Source organism: Portunus trituberculatus, chromosome 16, assembly GCF_017591435.1.
Source record: "Portunus trituberculatus isolate SZX2019 chromosome 16, ASM1759143v1, whole genome shotgun sequence".
NCBI lineage: Eukaryota > Metazoa > Arthropoda > Malacostraca > Decapoda > Portunidae > Portunus > Portunus trituberculatus.
In genome coordinates this window covers 15,025,201-15,036,156 of record NC_059270.1, presented here as the reverse complement: position 1 = coordinate 15,036,156, position 10,956 = coordinate 15,025,201, and the positions used below count along the sequence as shown (strand labels likewise).

Below are 10,956 nucleotides of genomic sequence, written 5' to 3'. Positions count from 1 at the left end.
TTCCATGACATGGCTTTTGTCCACATTGAATTCCATCTCCCATTTTTTGCTCCATTTCCAGATCTTGTTTAAGTCTTCCTGTAGTATTTCACAATCCTCTTTTGTTTAATGACTCTGCACAGTTTCGCATCGTCCGCAAACAGATTTATGTAGCTGTTCACTCCCTCTGGCATGTCATTTATATATACGAGAAAAAGTATTGGTGCCAATACTGACCCCTGTGGCACTCCGCTGTCTACTGTTCTCCACTTGGACTTCATATCTTTAACTATCGTCCTTATTTCTCTTCCCATTAAGTAATTCTTCATCCATCTCAATGTGCTTCCTTTTAAGCCACCCTTCTCCTCTAACTTCCATAGTAATCTTTCATGTGGCACTTTATCAAAAGCCTTTTTTAGATCTAAATAAATACAGTCAACCCATCCTCTCTCTCTTGTACTGTGTGTGTGTGTGTGTGTGTTTGTTTGATCTGCTGCAGTCTCTGACGAGACAGCCAGACGTGTGTGTGTGTGTGTGTGTTTTCATGCATATATTCACCAATAGATTTATCATATCAATATGTAAAATCAAGAAAATATTTTATTTTCAGTAAGTAGGTGAATCCGACTTGAGCGGATGGCGGCGAACGCGACACGTCAAGAAGCTGCTGGCAAAACAAACCCTTTCCTCGAACATTTTGGGGGCGATTGAGAGGCAGCAGGAGATCCACGTCTTTGTTACCGAGGTGAGCACTGGAGACTGGATGATGGAGTTGCTATGAGGAGTCAGAGTGGTAAACTGAAGCGAGTAATGGCCTGGAACATTAGGGTTATTGTATACATATAAATTTATATATGATATGCCACGTAGATTCGTAGAATTGCCTTTACTACGTAGCACTTGGATTCAAAAGGGAGTGCATCATGCAGCTTTGTGTGGAGTGTAAGGATGTGTTTGCAATGGACAACCTTTCCTTATGTTTGGAATAATTGCGTTGCCCGTTGATAATCTATGACTAGGTAAGTAATTACTATGCAACCAACAGATACTGTAGCTACGTGATCAAAAACAATTTCACTGACATACATTTATCTTCTCCAATCAACTATACAATAAATAATGATTTGTGGATCTCAATTTTTTCGTAAAATCATGTTTTCTTGATAAATTGTGACATGTTCAAATTATCTTTTCCTCCAAATTCACTGTTCTGTCTTAGTCTTCCTACTCTGCTATGATAGATAGTTTTTTTTTTTTTTCAATAAAACAAGTAAATGGACAATTTATAGTTTCACCTAACCAACAAATTTCTTATGTTCCTTATGTTTTCTTGTCTGGTGAGACAAGTAGTGAATTGGTTGATGTACATCATTTCAGTCATAAATTAATATTTTTCAAGTTATGACTCTTTTCAACCTCCCATCCCCAACAATCTTTGGGAACCTGTGGGAAAGCAGAGTTTTCGGCTGGGGGAGCAATAAATCAAAGTTATAATGTTGGATTGGTGCAGCCCTCCATCTAGTATGTTTTAATGTTAGGTTTGGTTAGTAACATTTGATTGTTAGCAACACTGCTCATCAATAACAACAACACTTATTAAAGGTGTAATTTATGTATTTTCAGTCATTTTTTCTATGATTTTGTTGATTTCTGACCTCTTCTGCAGCTCACATTACTCTATGTAATAATTCCCAACCAAAAAACCTGATTTCCCATAGGTCCCCCAAGATCATTGAGAATGAGAGGTAGGCATATATTTGAAAGAATCATAACTTGAAAACTATCCGTTTGTGACAGATATGATGTAGAACATTCACTATTTGTCTCACTGAAAAAACATAAACCACATCTGAAAATTGTTGGATGAATGAATCTATAAATTGACCGGCAAAACATATAGCTTTTTATTCCTATTTGAACATAAGTGTAGAAAGTTGTGTACATGTACATGTTTTACAGAGCAAAACAAGTTCACAGAAATAAAGTGCCCGACTACTGACACAATTGCATTTTAGGACTAGAGTGTGTTGTGATGTCCTGGATAACGGACCTGGCTGGACGTGCTGAGGACCTTCTGAATAAGCTAGACTCTGAAGCAGCCACAGTCCTAACCCGAACCAGTGAGAGAAGGAACTCTGCCACTACCAAGAGTCCTACAATATATGATGCAGCCAGCACTACCTTTTATACCACCAAACAGGAAAGGTGATGGTACTATTTGTAGGTTGAACTTTTTGCTCCCTGTGTTAGTGTCTATACACATAATCCTACTTCATAGTTTGTTGTTAAAGTCAATTATCTTGCTTAAAAATGGTCAGGAGACTTGTTATAGCTATTCCTTGATAGAAAGTCTAGAAGAGAAGTACCATCAAAGGTACAAAAAAAGAATGTATGTTAAGTAGATAGATACTTCAGGTTGTTTTAATGATACTGACAAGACAAGAAAGGAAACATAAGATGCCAATATGTCTTTCTTGTATAGAGACCAGTCCCTCAATATGGTGTTTTAAGTTGGGCATTTTCATGCAGTTTGATGTGCATTTATGCAAACATACTATGCAAAGAAATTACCAAATGTGCATCTTTGTTCAGCAGCATGGCATCAATTTCATGATACATGCTTTAATCTTGTATGTACAAGATTCAGCGTGCTTATAGTGTTGTAGAGTTACCAAAGAGTGTATGCTCAGGAAAACTCAGATGTACAAAAAATTGCCATATATAAAATAAAAAATGGATAAATACAATTGCCCAGTTAGTAGTCACTAAGTGCCTAAGGCTAGTACAGATTTGACTAGTGACTGGGACACACAGGACAAGGCCACACAGAGATCCCACCTAAAATTATATGTATGAAGGTGACATAGGTACATAGTACAGGCTGCATCTGAATAGGGACAGCTTTGTGTCACAGCTAGCTTGGTATTTACTGAGAGCACCAAGCTCCTCTGATTTATAATCATTATATGTATTGTTTAGCAATCAAAATTTATGGTATTTACTGCAAACAATCAACAGACTTGCTTGCTACAATAGTATTATATCATCATAAAAGAAAAGTCCTAGCATCATCCCATCATTGATAGAAACAGGATAGACCACACAGGCTAGTGGATTGCATGAGGCTTGGCCAAGTGCAGCCCATCAGGCATGAAATTGGGGTGTTACAGCAAGATGAACATGTAATTTCAGCACCAAGAACAGGTCAGGAAGAAAGTTATCACTACACAGAACCATTCTGTCCCCTCCCCTCAACAAGAACTTTGATAAAAGATAACAGGTTAAACCTCTCCATAGGGAAGATAAAGAGATTGAGGAGTCAGCGAGAGAAAGCACACATGGTATGTCTCATAACTCAGTTGTGCAAAGTTGTGTTTGAGCTAACTGGCATGTGAGGTGTCAGCAGCATTTAAAGGTGAGGAAGACTTCTCTCACTAAAGTTGTGGTCATTGTAAGTTCTCTGAAGTTTTGTAAATGTTGCATAGATTGTAGTTTAGTCTTATTTTGATGCTGCTTTCTTTATAAAACCACAGCACTTATATGATATTCATTGAGATCTTGTATCAGAATACATATTAGATCCAAATGCTTTCCTGATTATGCCTTAGATTATTTTATAATTACTTCTCATTGAAGTACAGTATAATGATTATCTCTTATTTGTCTTTTGATCATGATCAGAGTTTATGTCAAGTCTTGCATAGTATGCCAATCCTCATTTCATGCACTTATCATTTTCATAATATATTCTATTATTTTTTTTATTTATGTATTTATTTTTTGTTTATACATAATATATATATATATATATATATATATATATATATATATATATATATATATATATATATATATATATATATATATATATATATATATATATATATATATATATATATATATATATATATATATATATATATATAGTTTACCATATATATATATATATATATATATATATATATATATATATATGACTTAAAGAATATATATATATATATATAAATGGATCCCCAGACACACACACACACACACACACACACACACACACACACACACACACACACACACACACACACAGGAATATGTCCCAAAATATAGACCAAAATAAGAAGGAAAGAAAGATTGGTTTAATGCAAGTGACCGTCTACTACAGCAGCAATGTGCTAGGGCAAAGGAGAAAAGAGATGGAGCATGGAAAAGGTGGAGGAGAAATAGAGAAGGTTGTGAGCTGATAGATGCCTCATTATCTTCCTATTAAGGATAGACTCAAAGGCTTTAGAAAGGCAGGAAATCAAAGCTATAGGGCGGTAGTTATATATATATATATATATATATATATATATATATATATATATATATATATATATATATATATATATATATATATATATATATATATATGCCAGAAATCTCGAGAGGAGTTAGAATTATATGAAAGAGTTTTTAGTAAGTTATATGGCATGATATATATATATATATATATATATATATATATATATATATATATATATATATATCCCAAGGGAAATCAGAATAGTACTGCCTTATATATAGGCTGCACTGGAGTGATAGAACAGGTAACGGAAATTAGATTGTGGTCGGAGGAGCCCAACGGAGAGGAAAGTTTAGGTTAGGAAAAGATCAAGAATGTTGGGCGTGTCTCCAAGGCGGTCAGGAATACGGGTAGGGAACTTCACTAGCTGCTCTAGGTCATGAAGGAATCCAGGAAACAGGTTAGGAAGAGAAAATAAGACAAAATTAGAAGAAGAAAGAAAGAAATGCAACCTGGGGACATTTATGGTCCCTCCCAGAGGGGACTAGGAAGCAAAGGAGAAAAGAGATCAAGGAGAAATAGAAAAGAATCCAACAAACAAGGAAAACTTCAAGGCAGCGAGAAATGAATATGTTAAGGTGAGGAAGGAAGAGGAAAAGAACTTGAAAAGATATTGTCGAAAAATGTAAGGAGCAACCAAAATTGTTCTATAGATTCATAAATGGAAAAATTAGGCAAAAAGAAACAATAGAAAGGTTAAAAGGAGAGAACGGGATGGTGGAAGACCCAAAAGTATGGCAGAACTATTAAATAAAAAATTCCAGGAGGTCTTTACTAAAGAATCCAAATTTGAGAGGCCACAGGGTAATAGAGAGACAATCTATATGAAAGAGATTAAAGTAACCAAGCTTGAAATAAAAGAGTTAATGAAGGAACTGGATGAAGAGAAGGCAATGGGACCGGATGAAGTCTCAGGCAGAATACTGAAAGAATGTAGGAAGAACTAGCAAGTCCTATATACAACATCATAAAATGCTCAATAGAAAATGGAACAGTGCCAGTAGAATGGAAAAGAGCTGAGGTGGTTCCCATATATAAGAGCGGAAGGAAAGAAGAACCTTTAAATTACAGACCGGTATCACTAACTAGTGTAATATGCAAGATGTGTGAAAGAATAATAAAGAAACAATGGATCGAGTTCCTTGAAGACAACAAATTAATATCAAATAGCCAATTTGGTTTTAGAAAAGGACGGTCTTGTGTAACTAATTTATTGAGTTTCTATTCTAGAATAGTTGATAGAGTACAAGAGAGAGAGGATGGGTTGACTGCATCTATTTGGATTTAAAAAAGGCGTTTGACAAAGTGCCACACGCAAGATTACTGTGGAAGTTAGAGGAGAAGGGTGGCTTAAAAGGAAGCACATTGAGATGGATAGAAAATTATTTGAGGGGGAGAGAAATAAGGACAGTAGTTAAAGATATGAAGTCCAAGTGGAGAGCAGTAGAAAGCGGAGTGCCACAGGGGTCAGTATTGGCACCAATACTTTTCCTCATTTATATTAACGACATGCCAGAAGGAGTGAACAGCTACATAAATTTGTTTGCGGATGATACGAAACTGTGCAGAGTTATAAAGCAAAAGGAGGATTGTGAAATACTGCAAGAAGACCTAAATAAGATCTGGGAATGGAGTAAGAAGTGGGAAATGGAATTCAATGTGAACAAAAGCCATGTCATGGAAATGGGAAAGAGTGAAAGACGACCTGTGGGAATCTATAAGATGGGAGATGGAGTAGAACTGGAGAAAGTAAAAAGGAAAAGGACTTAGGAGTGACGATGGAAGAAAACAATCAACCAGTAAGCCATATTGATAGAATTTTTAGAGAAACATATAATTTGCTGAGGAATATTGGAGTAGCATTTCACTACATGGACAAAGAAATGATGAAGAAATTGATAAATACTATAATAAGACCCAGATTGGAATATGCAGGAGTAGTGTGGACCCCTCATAAAAAGAAACACATAAGAAAATTGAGAGGCTACAAAAATGGCTACAAGAATGGTCCCAGAACTTGAAGGGATGACATATGAGGAGAGACTAAAGGCTATGGATCTACCAACCTTGGAACAAAGAAGGAGAGAGGAGACCTGATACAAGTCTATAAATTGATCAACGGAATGGACCAAGTGGATAATGAGAAACTGATCCTGAGAGAAGAATATGACATCCAAGCACAAGATCGCATAGTAAAAAGCTGAGAAAGGGAAGATGTCTGAGAGATATTAAAAATATAGTTTCCCGCAGAGATGTATTGAGACGTGGAACAGTTTAGATGAAGAAGTAGTGTCTGCAAAGAGTGTGCACACTTTTAAAGTAAGATTGGATAAGTGAAGATATGGAGACGGGGCCACACGAGCATAAAGCCCAGGCCCTGTAAAACTACAACTAGGTAAATACAACTAGGTAAATACACACACACACACACACATAGAACCTACACATAGAACCCTCCAAAGGTTTACCCCAGGAATGGTCCGACGGGCAGGCGCCACATCTGCAACCCCACCAGCAACCCCAAAGCTGAAAATGGGGCGAGGGGATCCTCCCATCCCTCTCAAGACACAGGGATCTTGTAAGCTTTCCCCTGCATCCATCATATGGATAGGCAAGCCCCTCCGGTGCCTTGGCACCCTCAGCAAAACTGGATCGGTGTCTTAGCTAGAGGTTCACCCACACCTAGAGCCTCAACCCCGACCTCTACCTCCAACTCTGGTAGCAGCTATGGACTATTTTACAGGGAGGAGTTGCAAGCCCCACCTCAACCAGCTAGGTCAGCCTTGGGCAGGGACACTGATATCCCTGAGGGTAAAAACCCTGGCTGCCTGAGAAAGGACAGAAAGGGAGGCAAAGACAGCAGAAACAGAAGGGGACTGAGCTATGGGAGGTAGAAGCCACTCACTCCTCACTTGGATAGAATCCACCCACCATTAAGACCAAGGTGTTTGGAGGCTTACGGGATGAAACAGTACAGTCTGTCCATGCTAGTAGCATGGACATTGAGACCTTGGAAAATTTCACATACCTTGGTATTGTAGTGCATAACGACGTTGGGTCGAGCCAGAAAGTTGTACGGCGGATTGGCCAGGCCCACAGCATTATGGACTCGCTCAACACGAGTATTTGGCATTGTCGCTACCTGTGCAGATGGACGAAGATTTGGATCTTCAGGTCACTGGTGATCCCTGTCTTACTCTACAGTTGTGAGACATGGATGCTGAACACCGATCTGAAGAAATGAATTGATGTCTTTGGTACTAGATGCCTTTGCAGGATCATTGGGTACCTTTCGTATAACTTTGTTCAAATCAGTGATTGCGCCATGAGACTGATTCGAAGCAGATTACTAGCATAGTCCGTCAACGCCAACTGTGACTATATGGGCATGTGGCACACTACCTGGAAGCCAATCTTGCATATCTGGTTGTCTCCAAAAGGGATAACCCAGTATGGAGGAGGCCAAGGGGACGTCCACAGAACTCATGGCTGCAGCAAGTCGATGCCTCTTGCTGGGAGTTAGGCAGGAAGGGAGCCTGCATGGAGACTATGAGGCATGACTGCCTGGAGTATATATATAAGGTGATATATATATATGTATATATATGATATATATATATATATATATATATATATATATATATATATATATATATATATATATATATATACAGGCAACCCCGTTTTGAAGGTTCACACAACGAAATTTCGCTACAATGAAGGTTTCATTTTACTACCATCTGCTCGTTTAACCCTTAACTTCCGGGGATTAAAATATTTTTTCCTGTCTAATGACGGGGAAAAATGGTACACCTAAAAATTGTCAGAACACAGTTTGAATACTGATAATTATTTTCTCTGTGTTATTCTGAATACAATGATGTACTTTCCAGCTCGATATGACGTCTGAGAGTTTAGTTATTGCCTTATCAAAGTTTCCTCCTCCGGGCACGGTGTGACCAGTCAAGAGGAAACAGCCCGGAGAGCGACGCTCTCTCTCTCTCTCTCTCTCTCTCTCTCTCTCTCTCTCTCTCTCTCTCTCTCTCTCTCTCTCTCTCTCTCTCTCTCTCTCTGTGTGTGTGTGTGAGAGAGAGAGAGAGAGAGAGAGAGAGAGAGAGAGAAGAAGGACATATTAGACTGATTTCTGAGACACTGTGTGTGTGTGTGTGTGTGTGTGTGTGTGTGTGTGTGTGTGTGTGTGTGTGTGTGTGTGTGTGTGTGTGTGTGTGTCATATATCATTTCTGAGACACGTGTGTGTGTGTGTGTGTGTGTGTGTGTGTGTGTGTGTGTGTTTCACAATCACATATGATATTTTCACACCAAAGCGATGTCGCTTTGATGGTATATATGTGTGAGTCTTCCTTGAAAAGCATAAGTGACTCATCTATCACTAGGTTTTGAAATGGCTTGAAAAGGACTTGAATTTATTTACGAGAGACTGTATGACAGGCCTAATTTTCCAGAGTGGATCATCAGTTTTAACATTGCAGAAGTGAAGGTATTTCAATATGTTGTCATATCTGTCCCTTGTTATGTACCGTGCAAAGATTGGCATGTACAGCAGATCACTCTTCTTCCAATAATCATGCCTCAAAGCTTTTCTCGAATGACTCATAAGAAGCGTGACGGCTATGAACGTCAGGAGTTCATTTCTTGTGATGTTTTCCACTCTTTCTCGTGAGAGCTATGGGGCACATCATCATCATCTGCTGTTTCTTCATCATGAAAAGTGTTGCTCTCACTCACTATATGGTCCAAGAAAGCATCACTGAGAAACGCCATGAAATAGTCACAATTGTGTTGCACAGGAGGAATTCAGCTGTTATGCCAGGAGACACAGATAAATCAGGCATAACTGGGAAAAAATCATCATTGAATTCCCTCCATTGAAAGACAGGTCGGGGTCTCGCGCCACCTCTGCCACGCCCCCTTGATCGTCTCCCAGAGCGCGAGGAGCACGCGCATGCCTCGTCTCCTAGAAACACTCTGTGTCCTTGACACATTATCTGGAGTCTGTTCTTCATCATTATTGCCTTCACTGTCACTTATACTGTGTAAGAGTCTCTGTCTCTCTGTCTGTTCTCCTGAGAAAGCAGGTGAATGATGCTCTACATCCGTGTCCTCACTACTAGTCTCTTCACTTTCCCCAGTTTCTTCTTCTATATATTCACTGTCACTTTCTTCTAGCTCAGAACCACTGCTAAGTAAAGGGTTCTGCCTTGCTCCATGGTGATTTACAATCTGACCCGATCCTTCGCTGTTATCACTGACCTTTCTACCCAGCGTCACGGAGTTGCCAAGTGTCGCCCATAAAACGGGAAAACAGTTCAGTTACCTCTAAAATTAGGAGCTCTTGTGGAAACACTTGTGTGGTAAAAGATGCCAGATACTTCTACTCACCATCCGCCTCAAGAGAGCACGCGAGAGACTTAAAATTACGCCGGGAAAAATCTTGATTACTGGGACGAATCCCATCACTTCGGACGTTCTGACGCAAACGTTTATATACGACCGCCGGAAGTTAAGGGTTAAAGAACACCAAACTCGCTTTAACGAAGTTTTATCCAGGTAATTTTTTTCCAAATTTGAAAGCCTCACCATATCACGCAAGCTGACAGGCTTTTGAATACACCAGGAGCTGCTGGTACTAAGGCCTGCCTCAGGAAAAATCCTGTGACACCTATAGAATAAAGATCAAGATCAAGATCAAGTCTCTCGTGGACAACACGCGCAACACTCACTCCCCAGTCAAAACAGAACAGCGTCAGCAGCAGCTTGTCTTCCCTAGCTCAACTTACAACCAAAACGCCCTGCAATTGGCCTAGTGTTCGTAAGAAGACCAGGAAGTCTCTTACTCTCCAAGTGAAGCTAGATATTATTCACAGACATGAGAGAGGCCAGAAAACTATAGCAGTGCTGGCCACCATCTTGACTCCATATTAAACTGTCTCTATTTTCAAGTCAGCAGACTCTATTAAGAAGGCTGGTGAGACCGTATCTTCCTTGCAAGCTAAAAAGAACCACCTGAACTCGTGACTCTACAATGGATAAAATGGAAAGCCTTGTGGAAATGTGGTACATAAGTTTTGTATGCAGTACAATGATGCGCACTTTGTTTACATTCCACAGGTTGCCGGTTAGTGTCTTTCCCGTTTCACTCTTCCTCCCTTCATAAAGTTAAGATCATCAACATTATAAAGTTACGTCAATAAATACTTTAGTGTACATTATAATGACTTAAATTAAACTACCTAAATGTTTAACTTCATAATTTTTAATTTCAATAAACATTTTACTGTACTATGATGCACTCTCGCTTTGCTTACTCTCAATGGAAGTTCAAATCAGGGGTTAAACTTGTTATAATCGGTTCGCTTAATGAAGTTTCGCTTAGCGAAGTGTTTTTTAGGAACGTAACCCCTTCGTTAAACGGGGGTTGCCTGTATATATATATATATATATATATATATATATATATATATATATATATATATATATATATATATATATATATATATATATATATATATATATATATATATAAACTGGAAACTGAGGGCAACAAAAGTTGTAATGAAAAAAGGCCCACTAATGTGCCAGTTCCCAAACAGGATCAAAAGGGCCAGTAAGAGTGAGATGA

General features: G+C 38.6%; 1 protein-coding gene across 3 annotated transcripts in view; it reads left to right on the top strand.

Moving 5' to 3' along the window:
• Positions 1–568: 568 nt before the first annotated feature.
• LOC123504503 (golgin subfamily A member 5-like) overlaps positions 569–10,956 on the top strand; it is a 79,031-nt gene continuing 68,643 nt past the window's right edge. For 2 of the 3 annotated variants that reach the window (XM_045255073.1, XM_045255072.1), the window contains exons 1-2: positions 569–724; positions 1,995–2,184. In XM_045255073.1, coding sequence (XP_045111008.1) covers positions 2,012–2,184 — 173 coding nt within the window. In that variant the 5' untranslated portion in view covers positions 569–724; positions 1,995–2,011. Of the gene's footprint in view, positions 725–1,994; positions 2,185–2,296; positions 3,395–10,956 lie in introns of those variants that run through there. The other variant, XM_045255074.1, reaches the window with a different exon arrangement.